Source organism: Periophthalmus magnuspinnatus, chromosome 14 (assembly GCF_009829125.3).
Source record: "Periophthalmus magnuspinnatus isolate fPerMag1 chromosome 14, fPerMag1.2.pri, whole genome shotgun sequence".
NCBI classification, from domain to species: Eukaryota; Metazoa; Chordata; class Actinopteri; order Gobiiformes; family Gobiidae; genus Periophthalmus; species Periophthalmus magnuspinnatus.
Window position 1 is genome coordinate 24,098,141 of NC_047139.1, and position 23,477 is coordinate 24,121,617.

The following is a 23,477-nucleotide window of genomic DNA, read 5'->3' on the forward strand; positions in this document are numbered from 1 at the left end:
TAACATGTACAAGTACATCATAAGGTACAGTTTTTGTCATTCATCTGTATGTTATGTTGTTATATTGTCAAATGGCCGGTTCTTTGCTCACATAAAATCAAATTGAAACTTTTCAATAGGACTGTGCAATGAATGGAATTTTAATTGAGACTGAGATTCCGTCATTTGTAATTGTCAATGATCAGCTCTTTTTAATTGAGAGAACTACAGCCAATCCTCTTTCAGAGAAAGAATGTGATTTGGAGCCGAATCAAAGTGAAACTTTGGAGGAAGAAATCAGTCTGGTCACCATGCCCCCCCCTTTGTGTCTCAAACCAGAACCAAACATGATCGTTCAATCAGATGTGGCTTATTTCAGTGACGCATGTGAAACAAAGGAGCTCATTGGTCACCTATCACTTACACATAAAATCAAATTTACTACAGAGTTTACTGCTTCTCTCATTGACTCGACAGAAATTTGTGATGTTTTTCACCCCCCTGTGATATTTTTCCTCTTTCTTTTTTTCCTCATAAGCAGCAGCCACATTTGTTTTGATATGGGCAGACCATGTGTGTCCCTGAATGAATCCACCCGTCAATCACACCTGGGGAATTCGGGGACCCGTGACCAGACTCACGTATTTGCAGAGTATTGAAGATGTGAACAGTAGAGTTAGCCAGGATACCAAAATGTGTGTAAGCACCCATTAAGAGTTGTATGAATATTCTAATTATGACTCAGACCTAGCCTACACACAGAAACTGTAAACAACAACTGTTTCCAGTTTCAGTGTAGTTAGATCCTCACTTCAGATAAATATAAGGCAGTGTCCACCAGCAATCAGACCAGAACTGAGGAAGTGACTCAGATGAGCAGCGAAATGCATACAACGTTTTTGTCCTGTTTTCACAGTTTTTAATTTTGGATTTTACAATGGATCAGACCTGCACGACTGAGGGATTACACAAATATTGAAGAAGTGTGTAATCTGGGTCCCAAGCAACAGAAGATTCTGTCCCTACATCTCTACTTACCAAGATAAAATATATATATAATTATGATGGCGGGTCCAAAAATGTGAAAAGAAATCTGAATCTCTTGCTTGTCTTTTTTGTTCTTTGTCCTGATCTGAGACCATTTTTGCTAGGTTTAATCTTCTCTTTGATTGTAATGTTTCACAACTGAAAAAATACAAAATTCTCCATAAAACATATTAAAGGTATAACCAATACTGAAAACTTCATATTCAGGACATTGTTAAAAACTAAATGACAAACGCAGTATTTGAAGATCAGTTGAAGACATATTATATTCTAATGCTACTGTAAACCCTGACCTCATGTGACACTGATGGTTTTATGGTTAGCTTAACTTTGGCTCATGGAAGACAGGAAGAGCTTGAAAACAAGGAAAGCCCTATGAAGCGTCGTAAATCTTTTTTGTTCTTGACAATGTTTTTGTGTCTGGGGGCTCCTGCTCTTTCGGAAGCTGAGCCCAATGACTTTGGTACAGCAGAGACAAGTTAAGACGGCAGCAGAACATCTGGAAAAGGGGGATTTTTGGTTTTGAATCAATGCAAAAAGCAGCAGGTACACAATGGACATTTTGGCTAGTGCTTAAAGATCCCTGTTTTGACTTTGTGTATATTATTATTATTACTTTTAGTGATTGCTTTAAAGGGCCTACATCACGCTATTTTCCAAGCCAATGTTATAATGATGTTTCCTCATCGAAAACAAACTTTGAGTGGAAGGTGGAAGAGAGTGTTTTCCCTTTGGAGTACTTCCTCCAAAGGGAAAACACTCTCTTCCACCTTGTGATGTCATGTGGTAAAACAGGAAGTGCTCCACTGTGTTTTTAAACTCCATACACCTTCACTAGAATCATTTGGATGATTTCAGCCCTGGAATTGCCAGTTGCTACTGAACAAAAGGTTAAAAATTACTCTTAACTTGAAAACTACCACTACATGACATCACAAGGAGGAACAGAGCATTCTGACCTTTGGAAATGTAAACAGACTACTAAACCAGGATTACTCAAACATGCATGAATGAACCAAAACACTCTAGGTATGTTTTTGAGGAGGTAACAACATTATAACATGGCTTAAAGCTCACAAGAGTCAACTTTTGTAATATAGGACCTTTAAGTCAAACTGGATGGTCTATGTTAGTATCCATGCCTTAAGCATAAATCTGTGTTCTTGGACTTCCCACACGACAGGTCACTTACTTAAAGTCTTTTGAGGCGTTCAGGGACATTAGTGAATGTGTTTTTCAGTTAAGCCTGCTCTGGGTCAGGTCTTTTCTTCCTGTTATTCCAGAGATCGTATTGCTTCTGTGTCTTGACGGATTGGTTTACACTTCTTTGATCTGTGCTTGAAGCGTCTGCTGTAAGAGTTGAACTGGCTTTCAGGTCACCATTGTTAGTCTTTCTTCCTGCGTACTATACTAATCTGTAGTTAATTGAGTGGAAAATTAGCAGTGATTCTAAATGATTGATGGCTTTATATGACAATAGAATTAGTAATTTCCTATGAGATACAGTAGCTTCAATAAAACATTATGAATATGATCCAGACTGTGAGATAGTCAACAATAATAGCTTGGGACTTTGAATTAAAAGTCCTCAACCTTGGCCCGTCACAATAATTACTATATCGGTTTAGCTGAAACAATATTTTTTTTTAAGTTTTTGTGGTTTAAATCTAGCCTTGAATTATTGTGTCAGTGGCATATTTTAGTTTCATTATTATTGTTTGTATTTACTCCATCAATATATCACACTTCAAATGTTGTTATCATGGCAGGCCTAGCTAAACCAAGTAATTACCTGAACATGTGGTATTATAATTAGGTCAGGATATGTGGCCATTTGTGGACCCTACTTTAACATATCCATATTGCTTCAAATATCTTATTGATGGAAACAGTTACATTGTGTTTGTATTTGAGCCCCTGATAGATAGGATAATAGTTTGCTTTTTACAAATAAATCATTTTATGCCATTTTAATTTAATGCATCTGCAACAAACCACAGGCAGCCTGGAGAGGGCAGCCTCACTGCTCTTAACCTTGACCATCTATTTTTACATGCATGTATGATAGATGTACAGGGTTGACAGGTGAATGGAAAAGTCATGAGAGGAGTGTCCCAAACTGATATGTTTCCTCCGTTCTGTCCTGGACAGATCTACAGCCGTTCCACTCCCCACCTCCATCACTCAGACATGTGACCTGACTCTTTTCTTTTTCATTTCCTTTGCTGGTAATGGTAGCCTCCACTTTAGTGCTCTATATCAATGTGAAGATAAGTCTAGACAGCTAAGGACTTAATTATTTGTCATTACAGTGTAGTAGACTGGTGATTTACGAGGGGCAGGATGAGACATAGTTTCCATGAGAGTTTTTTACATAAATTACAATAAATAAATTGCGTGATCCACTTCACAATATTGGTCCCATAAATTTAATTGTATTTTTTTTGTTGGCATAGTAACTGCAACGGCAGCTTCTCGTCTAAATCGTCCCTAGTCCTAGTTCTCACAGACCCGTTAGTCAATATCCACATGCCTTAATTTTCTTGGCTTTTGTCTTTTTCAGACAACAAAGTGAAACTGAACACTTCTTTTGATGTTTTCAGGTTGACGAGAAACAAAAAATACTTTATTGTGAACAGTGGTCTCATTTTGTCACAAAAGTGCTGCTTCTACCATATACTCTTTGACCTAAAAACAAAGTTTACTCATTTACAAAAAACAAAAAAAAACAACTTTTTGTTCAACCCAAAAATGGAAACATGAAAAAAAATCACACAAGACCATTTTTAACATGTGTCCACAATCTTGTAGCATGAGATCTTGTCCCACCCTGTGATTTAGTGAAGTGATTAATATCTTTACAAATGTATTGTACCAATGTGGTGTCTATAGTGAATGCCATTGATGCTATAGACCGATCCAAGGCCAGGAAAGCCCGGTCATCAGTCTTGTGCTGTCGTCACTGAGGGAGACAATCCAGCCGCTACAAACCAACCACTGCAGCCACCTTAAAGCTCTCTTTGCTCAGACACTGAAAAGCTGCTGCTGCTTCAGGCCATTGTGACTGCAGTCTGGTGTGAGGGAATCCCCGGCCCAGTTTAATGAAAGAGTCTGCCCACTTTGTATTGGATTAATGCCACTTTTCATCTTTTACTTTCATGTTGTTTGAGCTGCCGTTCCTGTATCAATCGCAGAATACATCACTTAAACAAATGAGTATGTTATTTTATTCCAAACTGTGTACCCTGCAAGAAATCCATAAAAATATCATGCATAAAATATAATTGGAGTGAACAGCTTTTATTTAAGCCTACTTTTGCATGTCATGACAAAAACTAAAAATTATAGGTTCCAGTTAGCTATAATTTGGGTGTCAGCTAATCATCAGAATTATTGAATTATTATATTAAATTATACTGATCAAAGATGTCCAATTTTGTCTAGACTTTCTCACATTTCGGAGATGGATAAAAAATATTCCCCTAAACTGAGATTAAATCCCAAATTTGACCCCAGGAAACTCTTATATCCTATTTATTAAACACACAAACAGAGGTTGTATGTCACATGCCCAAAGACACATGTACATGAGGAAAATGGTGATATCACATGTGGACGTGCAGAGTGACAGTGCAGAGTCCAGGGCATGTGCTATTCTGGACTATATAGGTTAGGCAGTTTGGGGTCATCCCTGTGGTTTTCAGTATTGCACAGGTGTTTTCTTATCTGTTACATACAAGTATCAATACAATTAGGCCACTTGGCTTGTACTGGAGAGGAACAGTTATACACAGGTGCAGTTTGGATGGCACATGACTACTATGACTACTTGAAAAGTTGAAACAGGATGCTCTTTTGGAGAGTCTGTCGTCGATTGGGTGAAAGTACAGTAGGGATTACGATTTGATTTTCAAACTCAGACATAAACATTAACCATGTAACTGTGGAAAAATTAAAAGTTAAGTGGAGTGTTTCTCACTGCAAACAGACCCTCCTGGTGTTTTAAACTGAGCATTTATGTGCTGCAAAGCGCCTTTTGCTGGATACATGTGGGTACTAGAGATGATTTCATGTTTACTCTTGTTTTCTTCACACCTCTTCATGCAAATATAGATTAAATACAGAATGACTGATGTTTCTGGCCACAGTTACTGCCTAAACAGGGTCTCAGGTTAACTGAATGGATTAGTCAGCATTGCTGCAGGCCTTCTCTTCAGAAAGTGTTTCACATGTAAACAACAGAAAAGCTTTCTAAGTAGGTAAGCCATTTCCCCAGGGCCAGAGGAAAGGTTTTACATACATAATCAAGTTTGCAATACATTAACTGAAAGTAATTTAATTAAAAGTTAATGGTGAACTAAATAACCCATATGGATCAATGACGTTGTTGTTTAAAATCATACATAATGGCCTAACATTTAGAACATCAGGATGTATTGACAAATGACCTGTCAATCATTTGCATATTTCCTCCACTCTCTCTGATTAGAGATAAACATAAAAGCACCACAATTACGTTCCTGTTTTTCCAAAGTGCACTAAAAACCCTGGCAGGCGTGTAAGCAAGCACATGTAACTTGCACCGACAGTTTAATAATAATCAGTCATGCTTAAATACCCATGAATCCATGCGTGACTGTTTGATGTGCAAACCTTCTGGGTCAGAGGTGGGCAGAACTAGGGGTCATGACCTCAGCACATGTCACCTTGACCTGGCATCGTCATGGTGAGCAGTGAGTGATTGACAGAGCTTGTAGTCACTCTGTCATCATTCTGTAGTACAATCTGTGCCGCTCATGCAATGACTTCTGGGATATTTTGAAGCACGGCACGCCCCACCTGTGGCTTCTGCTCTCATCCACATATCTTGTCATAGACTTTCTGCCAGCGTTGCTAAGCTAAACATTGACTCTGCATGTATAAAAAATCTGTATGTTTTCAGATAGCTGTGCTCTTTTCCCAGCTACTAGCGATTAGCAGCATGTTACTCCAGTTTTCTCACTCTTCTGCGCTTCCTTTTTTCTGGCTCCTCACTCCCTGATCTGGCACATGGGGAGGGACTTTGCCCGTGGAGGATATAGTCATCTGGGATCGGAGCATGTCAACAGCACCACCGCAAAACTTTTGAACACAAACAGCGAGATGGAAAATAGACTACTTTGGAACGTCACCTGAGTGTGTGCATTTGAGGATCGCCAAGAATGTCCTCATGAGCACTCTAATGTTTAAACCACCCGAGCATTTATCTTACACATGTCGGGGTTGAAAGACAGAGCCGGTTATTGCACTCATTACCCATTAAAACTATGAATACAAATTAACTAGAATCACCAGTTGTAGATTCTTTGCAAGACTTGGAATTGCTTTTAGGTAATACCACACAAAGAAATCTGCAAAAAGTATTAGTAGTATGTAGTTTTGCCTCCTCAACAATTATATAAAAATCAATGGGATATAAGTCAAAACGCTACTACTATTTTTACCACTGGTGAAAATACTAAATCACTATGTTATAAAATATTTATTCAGTCATTTAGAGCAAAGTGCATGAATATGTGATTGTGGCAGCACCTCATTTACACCACTAAGGTTTGTGGTTCAATTCTCAACAAAGACATTGCATATTGTTGTACATCTGGGCAAGACACATCACTAAATCAGCTTGTAAAATAATGCTAAAATCATAAATAAATAAATAAAAAGTCATTTATAAAGCACATGGCAGAAACATTAGTATATGTAAATGTAAGTTGTTTATGCTCATGCTGCCTTCAAATAGGCCTACACTGTTTAAAGGTGCACTTACGTAACTTTTTTTGGTTAGGGGGCCTCCATACGCTTGTCTCCAGTGAGGGTTAATGCTTTGCCTGGAATATTTCACAGAATGACATTCAACTTTTATATCTTACAGTTATTCAATTACAGGCGTTTTTACTGCTACAAGAAATACCTTAATAAAAACTTGCATTCCTACTGTGACTGGGCTTGCCTCACCACAGATTTGACGTGCAACTTGTGGGCTTGTGGCATCGCCTTCTTGTTTCCATGGAGATAGATCAGTTTATCAAATCATTATCAAATCGTGTTTATGCCTGTACAGATTGGCCTGTCACAATTATATATATTTTGGGTCAATATTTATCGTGTTTACTTTTTCTTTGCACTACTTTTTCTAATAAGATTTTAGCTGTAGAAGGTTGAATTAATAACTTCTATGACTTATTACAGATACAAGCACTAAAATTCTTCTGTTTATTTAATGTAGCTCATGTTTTTTTGTTTGTTTTTTTTTTGTTGATATTGTTGATTTAGAATAGTTTTTGTGATAGAAATCGGCTCTTGGCTTATTTTGTCAGTGGCATAAATTAGCTTCAATACTATGTTTATCGTCTATATTTACTTGAGCAAAATATGGCACTTCAAAATGTGTTATCGCGTCAGGGCATCTGTAAAGAACTGATTGACATATTTATCTCCTGTATCAATCAGCACTCTCACTGTAATGTTGTGGTAAAGTAAACATATGAGATATAATTTGACTTTCACAGCTGCACACTCTGACACAGCCTCCTCTAGCATCATTGTGGCCTGGGTTGTTTATCTGCTCCCAGTGGCACCTCGGTACTGGCCTGTCTCTCTGCTGTTCGGAGGTGTTGTGTCCCAAGGCGTCACTACTACAGGCGCTTGTGTCACTTCAAAAGCAGTGCGCGGGGTCAGGGTTTCATCAGGTTGTCGTCGCGTCTTGGCACAGAGGATCAGAGAGCGCGAAGAGGGAAAAAAGAGAAGCAAGCCCTAAAAATAGACCCATATGACATGCTCATAAACAGACACAGGCCAGATGATGCCGGCCGCTGCCAAATTACTGTTATTAAAATACCTCCATCCCAAAAGGGTTTGAGAGACGCCTCCAGAGCCAGGAGAGGGCTTGAGGAATTGTACTGGGGTCAATCCTGCATGAATCAATTTGGTTTTTTTAGCAATTATATTTTTTCTGTTATTTTACAGTTCACATATTCAGCGCTGGAATAACAACTGAAAACATATGGTGGAGCACACTATGTATTGGCAATGTTATGTTATTCCCATCCAATAAAAATACATGATGCTTGATTATCTCCAAGCGACTCCACCAGGCCAAGTTACAGGTCAGACCTATGGAGAAGCAACCCTGCCCACAGTATGCAACAGAGATGAGTTTGATGCTATAGGTAAATCAATAACATTTCAATGGAGACAAGCACGCAGCATGGACTCCTCCACCAGAAAAGTTCCATAATGTACCTTTAAGTTGATTATAATCTAAATGTGCCCATCATACGCCAACCACATCATTTCTTATGCCAGATGTTGTTCTTAAAGGTCCTATATTATGCAAAATTGACTCTTATGAGCTTTTATCCATGTTCTAATACTGTTAACTCATCAAAAACAGACCTGGAGTTGTGTTTTGTTTCATTTGTTTCATGTTTGAATAACCTTTTATTATTAGTCTGTCTACATCTCCAGAGCTTAAAATGCTCTGTTCCACCTTGTAATGTCATGAAGCGGTAGTTTTCAAGTTAACAGCTACATTTTACCTTTAGTACAGCAGAGATTGGAAATTGCATGGTTGATGATTCCAGTAAAGGTGTAAGGGGTTTTAACACTGTGGAGCACTTCCTGTAACATGATGTCACAAGGTGGCACAAAGTGTTTTCTGTTTGAGAGATGAAGTCAGTCTGTTTGTGATGAGGAAACAACATTATAACATAGATCAGAAAAAAAGAAATATGTTCCCTTTAATAGGCTGAGGAGAGAGGTCAGAGAGAGTACCAGACCAAAGTCTTTGTGATGTTTTTATGACCATGTCTGTTTACTTCTTGGGACTTTTATTGGGTTGGCAAACACATAATTACTAGACAGTCCTACCTTGCTTTATTTTGAATTGATGATCTTGCCTTTGAAGTCTGGATCACACCCACTGGTTGTTCCCGTAGTTAAGACATTAAGTTGTTAAGTTAATTGGCCTAATGACAGAGGAGTTGTCGTTGTTTAAAAAAGCGGAAATCAGCTTTTATTAAATATCCCTTAATAACATGGGACTTAAGATACTTCTGCTGCACCAGTTCTTTCAATATATGCAATCTGCGTAAATTACTGGATAATTGCCATTTTAAGAGAACAGAGTGTAGAAAATTGTGGGAATGAATGCTGAATGCTCTTTGAAAATGTTTTGAAAAGTTATGACTCCCTCTGAGGTTGCGTTGAAAGATAAGCCGCATTCACACAAGTTTGCAGAACCTCCAGCAAGTGCAGCAGGATCACACCCAAAGAAAACACCAACCCTTAGCCTCCAGCAAAACAATTACACCAAAATAGCACAACCGCAACTTCTTTTTTTAGGTTACTTTCTTTTTTTGCATGTAAATGTGACACATTATTCGCAACATGTAGGTGGTCTTGTATTTTTTGGCGGAAGGGTTTTAATTTCTTATACTTCTGATCTGCTGTATTAATGTTAATGTAGTGACTTGAGTTTGTATGCCCATTCTTGCAGCGCTGAGATCTGTTTCCACACGGGGAGGGCCGGCAGGATCATATGATGAGTGTGTAATGGCCCTCCAGTTACAACTGTTCTTGTATCTGCCTCTCCCAGATGAATGAGGCGTTCAGAGGGCACTAAGTTATTATTACTGCTGTATTAGGCTTTTGATCTTTCAAGAGTGTTCAACCCTGGAGTTTTTTCTTCCCTTTTTCACGGCTCGTCAAAATAGCTTTGCAGATGTGGATCGGGCCCTATCTTGTCCTGGCTGAGAGGAGGAAGAAGCCCAGAGGTGTATAGGAAAATCTCATGGACCTATCAGATCAAAGAATTAGCATGCTGTGTGGAGTCAATGAATCTGGGTTGACCCTTGTGCAGAAAGGAAACAGTAATTATAATAATGCAATGGATTTTTATGAAGCCTTTCAAGACACTTTGTAGTTGTTTGTTGTTTCACTCAAGGCTCACTGGTGGTAAACTACTGTTGTAGCCATAACTGACCAGGGGGTTATTGATCACCAATCTGCTCCATCAGCCCCTCCAATCACCACCAACTCTCACATACACCACATTCAAGCACATGACCTGACAGACCTGCTCAGGTCTCTGCACTGACTTCCTTTGGCTGACAGAATAGACTTTAAAGCAGCTGTCCTTGTATACAAGTCTCTCCTTAGTGCCATCTCGCCTTCTGCTGATGCCCAGAGTCAGAACTACACATGAGGACGCAGCGTTTCCTGAGCAGTGAGATGTGAGACAGGCCTCTACTTTGATAATGTTTAAATCCAGGCTCAAAACGGTTCTGTTTAGCTGTGCATATGACTGAAAGGTTTTTATTCTGCACTCTTCTCCTTTAATCTTAATTTTATGATGATTATTTATGTTTGATTTGTTTATATTGTGATTTTAATGTCTTTCTTATTTTGTAAAGCACTTTGAATTACTTTGCGTATGAATTGTGCTATACAAATGCCTTGCCTTGCCTAGTAACCATTTTGAGAGTTTCTGAGATCTGGCAAGCTCGGGCATTGACAAGCAGGTTTGTCCACAGGTTTTCAGAGAAAAGGTTTCTAAAAATAAATTATATTCTAAATAGAAGATGTTGCCTTTCAATAAAACTCTTTGTCAGTGTATGAATTGATCTAATAATGACAAAGTCTGATGTGGAAGGAATCAAAGGTAGCGACGGGTTTAATTGTGTGATTCAGAAGAGGGACAAAGAAAATATAGGACAGCCTAATCCAATTAACCAGCAAAAACAGAACACTACAAAAACATTGAGGTGTAACATTAACAGAATTAACATAGTAACCATTATACATTTAAACTTACACAACACTTTTAGGCCTACAGTGAACAAAAAAAACATCTGTCCCATTGCTCGGTTACTTCATTCTAACATTTAAACTCCCAGCATCGCTCACACAAAGCATTGACCACGTTTCTCTCTAATATTAAGATGTTTTTCTCATAACAAATGAACATACTGTTGTCTTTTCCATCACCTTTGGGCCTAAAGAGGGGGCCATCTGCATCATGGTCAACTGTTCACCCATGTATGAGCTAGAGCTGTTAAAAGTAGCGAAAAACTATTAATGAAACTAGATATTCATTTGAACTGGTATGGCTACTAAAAAGTCACATTTGTAGGAAAGAACTGAACCTTTCCTGAATAGCTTTATGATCTTGAGCTGTATCAGAACAAGAACACACAGACGAGCATATGTCTATGGAACACTATGGAGGGATTTCACAAATGAAACTAATATTATTTAATGTTGGAAATCACATTCTATTGTGTACAGAAAGTATTTTATTATCATGGTGTCGGAATTGGCATTGCATATCAAGAATATTCCTTAGTATCAAAATCAAGTTTGAAATGTTTGTATTGTGACAACACTAGTTTGAGCTTTATGTCTGATATCTGTTTCGTCAGGATGCCCGTCCAAACCAAACACTAAAGAACAAAACATTTAATAGATGATGCAGTACATAACAAATAGAAGTCATTTCCTTTTGTGCTCATATTACTCCTTTTAATTCCAGTTTGAAATTTGTTTTGATAGACTGACAGCGCAGCCAATGTAAACACACAACCGTACCTTTGATTTCTCCGCCCGTGTGCCCGCCCAGCGCCTGCTGTCCTCTGCTCTCTTTGTTTCACCCCACGCCCTCCTTTTACCTCCTCTTGCCTGGCACGTCCCACTGTTCGTATTGTGCGCTCCTTTTTAAAGATCTGCATTAGAATGTTGTTTTTCTATAGCAGCAAGCGGAGGCATGTGGAGCCTCTTTTGAAGCGCTCTGCAAACAGATGGAGGTTTTCACGCTGCCTTTATGAGATTAAGCCAAACATTCCCATAAAAACACATTTCCCCCTTGCCCCTTCACTCTTGTTCACTTTTGTGTGTGCACCACAGGCTTGGGCAAGGGCCTTGTGAAAGTAGAAACGTTTTGAGTACTAATAACCAGAGGTGGAAAGTAATTAATTACAAATACTCACATTACTCTATTTTTTTTTTATTTATTTATTTATTTTTTTTGTAGGCTTGATACTTTTAAACCTGTACTTGTAATTGAGTATGTTTCTAGCATGTAATTATAATGAGTTGCATTTATCATCAAAGAACTGAATCTGAAGACGTGGCTTGGATGAGCAGCGAAACCTCTTCACTTTTTGTCCAGTTGACAGATTTAACTTTTGTCTTTTACTCTGGATCAGACCTGGATGACTGAAGGATTACACAGACATTTATCACCAAACTTACTGCACACTGTATAAGTCTCTGTTACTTTAATGCACAACTGTCTGATTGGCCAGATACTGATATTAACTCCTTCCCCAGGCTAGTGAGCAGCGAGTACCCAGCGTCTTTAGGCTCTGAGGAGATTTCTTGTCTTAAGTGTGAATGTGTGTAAGTCTGACTCAGGTGGGCCCGTGCCAAGTGCCCCGTCCCTGGCTTTTGACACAACGTCGACAAAACAGATTCACAGGGCAGACAGTGTAATATAGAGGCTACAATCAAGCTATTTAGACATTTTACATGGGCTGATTAACTCCTCCCGGGTCATTTCAAACATTCATATTGATGCATTTTTTTGCTCACTGTAGTAAAGCTGCTACTGACAGGAGATGTTATGGTGTCAGATGTTCCTGTGGTTGCCTATTGTATTGCAGTGTTTCTCAAGTGGTGGTACGCGGGCTGCCTCTGGTGGTATGCAAGAGCCTCTTCAGTTTGTGTGTGTGTTTTATTTAGAGACAGATCTATTCATATATATACTTTTTTTTCCTTTGGGTAAATCATGATACCAAACTAACCCAAGTCCAAGTTTAGATCTGGTGGTACTCGGAAAACCAAAGTGTGAAAAGTTTGAGAAACGTTGTTGTACTGAAACATGGAATTTATGGAAAGATGGTTCATATCTATGTAACATTTGTAAGGTGGAAACATCTGCCGCCTGCTTGTTTGAATGAAACTGTTATTGCTTTGCCTGGAATTTGTATGGCATTAAACCTTTCTATGTATATGATGACAAGCAAGTAGCGTCACCTGGCCATGTTACAGGTCAGATCTGTGGATAGGAGTGACCGCTGACAGTTGGAATGCATATTTTCCAAGGTCCAAGTTTTGTTTTGTTTTTTATTTTTATTTTTATTATTTTTTTTTTTACAAATAAATACACCAGCACTACAAAATATAACTGATACTTTTAATGCCTTTCTGTTAAATAATACAAACAAAGCAACAATATCTCCATGGATGCAAGCAGGTGGCAGGCCCCCATCAGAAAAGTTACACATTAACTGATATAACACAAGGCGCCATCAGTTATTAACTTGATCTTCCTCATAAAGTATTCTGTTATTTGAGTGTAGTCATCATGTACTTAAAAAAAAAAAAGCCTTTTCCAGCTTCACGCTTGTCTGCAGACTGTTTGTGCTGCCTGCGTGTTTGCCCTGAATAAAGACATGGCTTACTGTTCCAAGAAGGAATTCCTGGAGGCTTACAAGAGCTGTTGAGAGAGATGGAGAGCTCAGACTGCAATGATGACTGTAGGAGGGGTGTCAGCCTCTCACTTACAAGTCTGATTAAATAACAGGATGCTTTATGAAAACAGGAACATTATCTGGCCCTTAAAAGACCGGGAAGGCTTTCTAATTGGCTTCCCCTGAGTCACTGCGTACGCCCATGATGGGGGAAAGATCTATTCTGGTCACAAAGTTGTATACGATCGCGACAGTTTTTCATTCGGGTGGTTATAGCCTTATCAACACGGCAGGAATGTAGCGAAATAGTGAGACCTTGCAGTGCACAAATACTCTTTATTCATTCAAAGGCAGGGGATACAAGTTTGATCTCTTGATTCACTGCAATACAAACATTAAAGGCATAGTGGCCCCTCTGTCTGGGATAAGACGGTTTTACATGTGGCAACTTTCACAACTGGGTTTAAAATGGGAGTATTAAAGGGGCTGTATGGTCTGTCTGTCTGCCTGTCGTCTAACGCTAAGTAATTACAGAGATAATACTTAAGTACAATTAAAGTACATTAGGACATTAACTGTTGCTATTCCTGTCCCAGATGTCTGCAGTTTTAGAAGTTACGTTGAAAAGCGCAAAATGAGACCTCACGACATCCTCAATGCTTTATTAAGTAGAATTTTGATGGTTGGGAATGTTCTGCGTGTTCTGACAAGCTGACAACCAATTATGTGCTCATTTAGAAAAGGGTCTATCTATGGATATATAAAACGATCAGCAAGGTATTTTGTAAAATCAGCACTTATTATTTGATTTACGCAGAAATCCTTTATATATATAGTGCAAAGGTTATTGGATCAGCTGGCTCAATAGTGTTCAATAGAGTCATACAGTGCAGCCCCACGTTAAAGTAAGAATTTGTATCGTATTCCCTTTTGTTTATATTTCTGTTGTGTCCCTGTGTGTTGTAAAGTGACTAGCATGTACACATATTGCAGATTAGAGAATAAATGTATGCGTACAATTACAACTAGCAACAACTCGGATGTAATTACCGGTATAGTCAAGTGAAACTAATAAATGAATTGCAAAAAGTTGAAAAGTAGTCGTAAAGTATTTTGTGGCTTAGGGTTGTGGGCTGCGTTTAGAATGATGCATCTCTAAATCATATATGTACTATCTACTCACCTAGAACGAGGGCTGTGCTATTTAACAAAAAATGTATCAAGATTTCTTTTCTAATACTGATGAATTTCAATATACTTTACCACCAGCCATGGCAATTTGATTCAGTTGTATTTGGCTTTATTAATACAAATAAAGTCTGAACTACTACAAACCACATCTTTTTACTGGCAGAGGATTGTTTCTAAATCCCCCGATTAAAAAGGCACAAGCTGATCACTGACTATTAGAAATGGCTGACTTATTTCAAATTTGATTAATTGTACAACCTACCTAAAACCATGGCAATATTAAAACATTATAATCTATAAACTAGATTCAGTATTTCTGTGTGTAAGACCTGTGGAGCAGCAGCAGTTGTGTTAGGTATACAATATGCATGCTTGTGTCTTACATACACTGCATACTTGTAGTGAGGTGTGGAAAACCGACCTTAACTAATGAGCAGTGAGGCGTTTGAGTTTCGCAGTGATAAGACAAGTGACCTGTGCCGTGTGTGGGGCTCCAGTCTCCATCATGGCGCCTGTCACCGTCGGCAACATCAGTCTCATGGAGCCCCCGGGATAGAAGGCACCCACCACGCGGAGTACTTTCAAGTTTAAAGGATGTGTTTTAGCTAGCGATAGTGTATCAGATGTCACAGTCTCCCTGTGTCACCTTTGCATTTCAGAGCTGTGTCACGGGCCAACCACAGAAAGGTCCAGGAGGCGTGCACTGTGTTCTCTAAATGAACCCTCTCTCCACAATACAGGATCAGGTTTGCAGTTTTTACAGTGGCTTGGCACAAGAATGAAAGGCAAGAGAGGAATACAATGTTTAATGAATGTATTTGCTTTATTAAGAAATACAATAACCTAATGTATACTCAGAGGTCGTAGAGTAGACAAAAAAGGTACTCAAGATATTACTCGAGTAAGAATTAAAAAAACATGGAACGACAGAAGATGTAATAGTGCACAAAATGTTTTATTTTCAACGGATAGACCACAGAAATGAGAAAAACACAAATCATATCTGAGTCGTGCAAAAAAAATCATCTAAGATGCTCAACATATATATTTATTTTATAGAAGACTAACCTAAACTTTTACACAAAATATGGTCTGAAAACTAATCTGAAAAGTATAACACCTTAAATGTAACTGAGTACAATGCCCACTTCTGCTTAACCCGCTGTTATTGTCACTGCTTTTTCTTAAGCACTCAAGTTATTATGACTACTTTGACTACTGCCATAGCTTACATTACTGTTGCTATTACTGGAACTTAATAAGACCAATTCTACTAGTAATTAAATCAAGTATTACTTTCCACCAAGCCTGTGTGTGGATTTACTGTAATGTACCACAAAAAGGAGCAGGTAAAATGAACAAAAGCAGAAGTGTGTGATTCTGGCCCACCCCCTCAGGCTCAATACTTTTCCTGAGAGCATAGGAGCTGCTCACCTGCCCTCACATGCCCGCCTGCTCCCCCTTCATATACCCCCCTCCCCTTGGTTCTATAAGCCCCGCCCCCAGCCCTCCAGTGGCCCCACATCAAAGCGCCTCAGTGAGTAATGGATACTCAGCCGGCCACACCCCTGAGTCAGTGGCGGGCACCCGGCAATCACAGCACACACACAGATCCACATGTAATTCGCACACAATTTGGCTTAAGTATACAGTTTGTCAGCTAGGTAAACAATACTTAGAGGAAAGTCAGCTCACATTTGAACCTGGTAAATGTACTAAATTAACCCATTATAGCTATTTACTTACATTATTCTCTCCACTTATCAATGTCAACCCTATAGGCCTACAGTCTTTTCATTGTATACTTAGCTGTGTAAAAGCAATGTAATATTTAACCAATGGAATATACATGTCAGTTTGTGTTTCAGTTTGTTAGTTGACTGGGCTTAGAAATGGATTGATAGGAGTATTGAACGGCTGTTCTGTGTCCAGTTTTGTGATAGGTGTAAAAGTTGATGAGAAAAAACATAAATACATTTTAAATAATAATAATAAATATTATCATTATGTAATATATATATACATACACTCAACCAATACTTGAAATACTGGGAAAGCTGTATATTTACATAAGACTATTACATACAGAACTGAAACTCGTGCACAATGCTCTTTGTCGTCTGCTAGTCTCTATGGCGATGTTATTGTTTTGTCTGGACTGCAAAAGAATTTGACATTAAACTAATAAATCTTGCTTTTGTCCAAGTACATGTGTTTTTAATGGAAAAATAACTTGAAACATACATTGTTACTATCTCTCCACAGATCTGACCTGTGACTTGGCTTGATGGCATTAAAGGCTTGTCTCAATGGAGTTTCATAAGTTTAATGCTACACTGCAGAACATTCCAGGCAAAGCAATACACCTCCATGGAGACAAGCAGGTGATGCACCCTCTGCCAGAAAAATCACACAGTGCACCTTTAACTTAAGTACGTTGCTTATGATAAAATGTGTGATTTGTGATAGTGTGTACTTTTAAATTCATAATTATTCTCAAGATACAGAAAAGTCATACATGGCCCATTCCCTGTTGTAAAACTAAAATCTAAAAAACAATAAGTTGTTGTATTTGTGGATGTTTCCAGTATTAGTGTGTTCCACAAGGCCATGCCGTGTCCCTGTGCCGTGCGCCTGATGTTTCCATGGAGATCGGTCACAGAAATGACAGAGCAGGACTTGCCCTCTGCTCTCTGTCATTACACACTTTTAATGCACCAACACACAGGCCTCTGCAGCACTCCTCCTCCTCCAAAGCCCTTCACTCTCACTCTTTATTCCCACAGTGTAATTTACTTCTGTGGCTGTAGTCTACAAGTGAAAGCATCCCACTTTCCTTGTTTATTGTCCTTTTTATGGACGTACATGGATTCAGATAAAAGAAATGAAAGTCTGGCTATTGCTAATTTTGAGCTTATAAAGAGTTAGCTAACTACCATGGCAACTGCAGCAAAATGGAGTGAATTTAAAGGAACAGCTAATAATTTATGGTTTAATATGACTATGCCAAATGACATAATGTTACGCAACATTAGGCTCCCCACACTGTCATAAATCATTAATGTAATCACAAATATTTTTTTTACAATCTTATCTTCTTTTTTCAGATGTGTGTCATTGTAATACAGTTGTTCATAGTTATAGAAATGTATTGGAATTAAACTACAGCTGCACGTTGGAGGCGGAGATCTTCGTATAGCTTTATAAGCTAATTAATCATTGCAATAAACCCTTCCTACAGACCAGCTACACTTGATCTAAAAAATTCTAACATGGTATTTAGGGGGGTGCGTTTACACTTACACGCCCAGTGTAAGTCCTAATGTAGATTTAGTTTGGTCTTGGTTTAGTCCTGGTATAGTCTTGGTCTGGTCTTGGTTTAGTTCTGCATTTAGTCCCAAGTTTGATGTAATGATTGTGTGAATGTGAATGCAACCTTCCTGGCTGACATGCCTGCAATAACTTTTTTGCACAGATCTCCACCTCCACTTCGGTCCTGTCAGACTCACCTGTCTCCCTCTTCTCCTCTCCTCCTCCCCAACCCTTACACCTCTCCTCCTAAATAAGCTCTCATCACAGTTCCTTGTTAAAATTAGAAGCAGACTGTTGTGGTCGGAGTGTTGTTTGTTAGTTTTGCACTTATGACGTCCGCGCCGTAAACCTCAGTAAACCACAGTTATTTCCTCTGCTCTGCTGGGAGGGTTTTCACCGGTTGCCAGATAGTGTTTAATGTTGTCTCAAGTTTCAGCTCATTAGGGATGGGTGTTTACCTGACCACAACCATGTCTTTGCTGTTCAGATCACAACAGATTGGCTGCTTATATTGCAGTATTTACACTTAAAGGGCAAGATTATTGTGTAAAATGATAATGAGTGTTTATGAACATATTAGGTGTCAGCATTTTATTATTTCAACTACAGTTATGAGCCAATACACAGGCTATTCAATGTTCATAACTGATGATATTAGTATTACGCTATAACAAACATGGGTATGTATGTCATTTTTGACCTTGACCATGAGTCTGATTTTTTCAAATAATTGCTAGTAAGTACAGGGCAATAGGCAGAGATAGGGGGTAGGTGAAAACAACATTTCTGAGCACTTAAACCTCAAATGCAGGACAATGCAGGATTACTAAAACATGCATGGATCAAAATACAACTATGACCAAGCTAATGATCCTCTTACATTGTTGTATAGTATTCCCCTTTAATACAGTGTTGTAAATTTGGTAAATTGTTGTTTAAGGTTTTATGGCTGAGCGTAACATGTTTGGGCGTGTGGGTTGTTGTTGACCAGATTGTGGTATTACTAATACTCAGATCTAATAAGCCTCTATTAAGCTGTAAGCCACCCATTTGAGAGATGTATTATAATGATACAGGATTCTTCTTGAACTGTAGGAAGTTATTAAAAACAACGATGTGTATCTGTTTGGGACTTACTTCCTTTTAGTGCCTGGATTAGAGGATTCCATTTGGAACTTTTGAACCCCAGGTAAAGCAAATTCCCACATGTCGAGCATCCAGCCTCTTTTTTTAAACTTATGTGACCGCACCCGATTTAGGCCTATGCACGTACTACAATTACTGCTGAGATGAAACAGGGCTGAAACTGTTGCGCCAGAGTTGGAAGCCAAATCAAAGAGGTTGTGCTAATTTTAATTTAACCTCTTATTGACCCATCAGTGCCATCCAGTCTTTCCCTGCAGCAACTACATATGATGCCCAGAAATGTGAACACAGCAAAATATATGGAAGATTTGGGCGTTACAAAAATAAAATGAATTGAACTGACTTGAATTTCAGCCTTTAATTTAGCAGGCTGTCATATTTGATATCTAGTGCATAACAAATAATATAGAGCAGAACTAGATGATGCCAAGTACATGTATCTATACAGCGGTGAGGACTGCATGGTTTTGGAAATAAGGTAATAGTTATTGTGTTTGAGGTTGGATATGCAATATATGTTCTGTATTGTAAATAACTCCAGAGAAAAATAGCTGATAAACTAATACAAGGATCCTATGCATTTCATGACATGCTTGTAGAGATTTTAACTAACAACATTTTTCTGTCTTGCAGCCTTTGCGATTTGGTAATTATGCCAGCACAAATTCTGATTTCTACTCAATCGCGATATATTGTGCAGCTCTAATTGCAGTTTATCTTTACTTTGGCTGGATAAGGCTAATGCTTGGCAGTTGGTAGTTGGCACAGATCTCCTCTACAAGTGTTTCAAGTTCTTTCAGTTGGAATCATGGCTGTGTAGCTGTTGACCTTGCTGATTAACTAGTTAAATGAATCGTCATTATGTGCTAGCAGATTTCAGGCCCTTGGGGGATGTGATGATTTGGTAATGGGAAGACATTAGTTGGTAATGCTTGTCCTGTAGGTCAGTTGTCTACAGTAGAACTAAAGTGTAATGAGTAATAATCATCTGTTGACTTTAGAAGCTGCTTTGTTGCAGTCGTACGTATGTTTACACAGCTCTGTGTTCCAACGTTTCTTAGAAAGTTTTGAATAGAAAAACACTCTATGTTTCTCTGACCTCTTTTCCTCACATAAAAAAAAAAAAAAAATTGAAAGTAAATCCATTACCCCTACCCTCACCTTGTCTCTTACATTAACTGTAGTCCTAATTTTAACTTTACTCTTACTCAAACCCTATAACCCTACAATGAGGTTCTAATGTTATCCCTACAACAAAGCTGTAAACTTAACTATTATTGTACATAAAGGTCTTAAACTTAACCAGCATTTTATAACAAGATCCTTATTGTTGCTAACTATAACAAAATAATTTCTAACTAACATGGAAACTATGGGAATATAGAGCTGACCCTGTTTTATTAGACACCGTTAAAATGAACCAGGTTTACCAGATCTATCTTTATACTGGTTGTCTTTCCTTCCCGGGCGCTCTGTGTATGGTTTGCATGGAGAACACGTGTTACATTTTGGTTTCCCTGTGAACTTTCAAGTGGCCTATGGAGGCAGGTGTAAAAGTGTACTTTGATCAGTGTACTCAACCCCAGAAATCAAGATGTGACCGCCATCTAGTGGATTAAAACAGCATTTGGTGTCTATAAGCCTCGGTATAGACCTATTTTGTACATAATCTTTAAATACTGAATTCTAACCCCTTGTAAGGTTTTTTACCGTGGTGTTTTTCTGTTTCTCAGGCTCGAATGGCCTTGGAGAAAGGAGCCCAGGCAGTTATTTTTGATGTCAGCGATGATGCCAATGCTGCTGCTGAGGTGAGTGACCCACTGACACTTATTATACGCATTTATTACTATAGTATCATTATTTATATTTAATCACAGCTTATTTTTATTTCATGAATGCCTGTTATTTGATCATAGTTTATATTTTCTGATTCTTACTCAGATTATCATGGACAGAGAGAGATGTTGGTTTAAAGTTACCTGTGTTCACATTATCATCTTTTTATGATTTTATTACAAAGCTCAGAGAGGCAGACTCGCTCCCTCGTCCAGTGGTCCTAGTGGAGGAGGGGGATGCTAAGGAATTAATGGACTTAGTCAACAAGAACGAGGAGGCAACAGTGCGAATTGAGTTCAAGATGGAAACCAACAAATGGGTGAGGCACAGATACTGAAAAAACTGTAATTACAAAAACACTTTAGATGAGCGAGTTTGTAAAGCAATATATTTCTGTTACAGCCACATTATGATGTTGGTATTCTGCTCACCATTGTCCTGGCGATTCTCACAATCATCTTAATCTTCGCTTTTCGATATAAGTGCAAGTCTAATAGGACCTGGGTGAGTGCCAGAGCTTCACTTATGTTGTATAATGAATGCATAAATACATTATTACTGAACTATTATAAAAATGCACACAGGATTCAGTTCATCAACAAACAATGCGAGCCATCAGTCGGCTGGAGACTAAAACCTACAACTCTCAGGGCTGCTCAGGATCACAGCGCCACCGTGGGGCCTGGGGGTCCGCTAGTAGCAACTCCAGCCCAGTGTGTGCCATCTGCCTTGAAGACTTCCAAGACGGACAGGTAGTATCTATCAGTTTAAATTTAATTTTGTATTCACTGTGTTTGGTCTTTTCAAGTACAATGTGTTCCTGTTTCCTCAGAACCTGAGAATCATCTCATGTGCTCATGAGTTTCATAAAGACTGTGTGGATCCATGGCTCCTCCAGCACCGCACCTGTCCCCTGTGCATGCACAATATCATGGGTGGGCCTATAGACCATAATACTTCAGTATACTTTAGTTTGCAGTGTAATATGGTGATTTCTGTTACACTGATGTGTACTGTTGTTTACAGGAGCGGACAGGCAGAGTCAGAGGAGCAGACTGCACCCAGGCTCAGAGCAGACCCAGAGCTTCCTACCCCAGGCCTACAGCAGCCCCCACAGGCACCCCTTCCCTCAGCATGCCATTCCCTTCTCTATGAGGCCGCACTACCCCCGAGGACCCTCTGGACATTACCCCTCTTTGGGACATTATCCTGGGACCTCTATGGAGCCACAATCAGTACGTTTTGTCTCTGGGCGGACCCTGGGCTCAAACTGTGGATACCATGTCCCTGCAGAGGGCCCTGGGAGGCCCCACAGAATCACGGGTAACTGCAGGACTTCACATCATTACGGGCCTCGTCGGTCCTGCCACAGCTACCGCCCGTGTGCTGCCCAGCGCAGCGTGTCCAGCTCCAGACTGCACCACTCGGCCCTGGGCTCTCAACCTCGAGGGGCCGGGCACAGTCACCAAGATGAGGGCAGCTGTTCAGGAGGCAGCTACCACACAGAACGCAGTGGATATTTAGCTGACGGACCAGCCAGCGACTCCAGCTCAGGGCCCTGCCATGGCTCATCCAGTGACTCTGTGTTAAACTGTACAGATGTGTCTCTGCAGGGCGTCTATGGCAGCTGGTCCACTTTCCGTAGCTCTCTGAGCAGTGACTATGACCCCTTTGTGTTCTACGGCCCGGCCCCAGAGCCAGGGGCCCAGGCGCGGCCCCGCTCTCTGGACTCTGTGGTGAATAAAACGGGCTGTGAGGAGCAGCCTCAGACTGTCTTTAGCCACGTGCACTTCCACCGCCACAGGCACCACCACTATGAGGACTCAGAGCACACCCAGGCCCCACCCCGAGGCTCTGATGAGGAACAGGGGGCCGCTGTACCCACGGGCCCCTCACATCCTCTGGACTCTTCCAAGCACAGTCCCTGCCATTGCCCAAAGCCAGAGCCCACAGACCGTCCCAGCCCTGGCACAGAGGCCCAGGAGCCCAATTTGAGCCCTGGACCTTCAGTGGTGGTGTCCCCTGTCCCCCTACAGCTGCAGTCCCACTGCTGCCACACGGGACACTCCCACACACCCCCTCCTCTGGGGAGGGTGGGGGCCTGTGTCCTTGATGGGGCTACTGTACGCTTCCACCAGAGTTTGGATTTACAGGACGACCACATCCACATTCACTACGGGCAGGGTGCAGGCTTCTGCTGCTCCCCTCCTGAGCTGAGGCCTACCCTCCTGCCTGTGCCTCTCATACTGGACTCTGGGGGCATGGACGACTGGCCTTGCTGCCCTGGGACACATGTGGTGTGGCAAAAGCGGGTGCAGCAGTCCCACTCAGACCCCCAACTGCAGGGTCCTGGGAGATCTATGGACAGACCACCCTGCCACTCCCACCATGGGGCTGCTGCAGACATAGGCACAGATATGTGTTTATACTGCCAAACCTTACAACATAATCAGGGTG

General features: G+C 40.0%; 1 protein-coding gene across 1 annotated transcript in view; it reads left to right on the forward strand.

Moving 5' to 3' along the window:
- Positions 1 to 23,477, forward strand: part of LOC117381033 (E3 ubiquitin-protein ligase RNF43) — a 78,863-nt gene that overhangs the window by 52,863 nt on the left and 2,523 nt on the right. The window contains exons 3-8 of the mRNA XM_033977871.2: positions 20,918 to 20,992; positions 21,205 to 21,339; positions 21,423 to 21,524; positions 21,605 to 21,772; positions 21,853 to 21,955; positions 22,047 to 23,474. Of these exons, the coding sequence (XP_033833762.1) occupies positions 20,918 to 20,992; positions 21,205 to 21,339; positions 21,423 to 21,524; positions 21,605 to 21,772; positions 21,853 to 21,955; positions 22,047 to 23,474 (2,011 nt within the window). The remainder of the gene's footprint in view (positions 1 to 20,917; positions 20,993 to 21,204; positions 21,340 to 21,422; positions 21,525 to 21,604; positions 21,773 to 21,852; positions 21,956 to 22,046; positions 23,475 to 23,477) is intronic.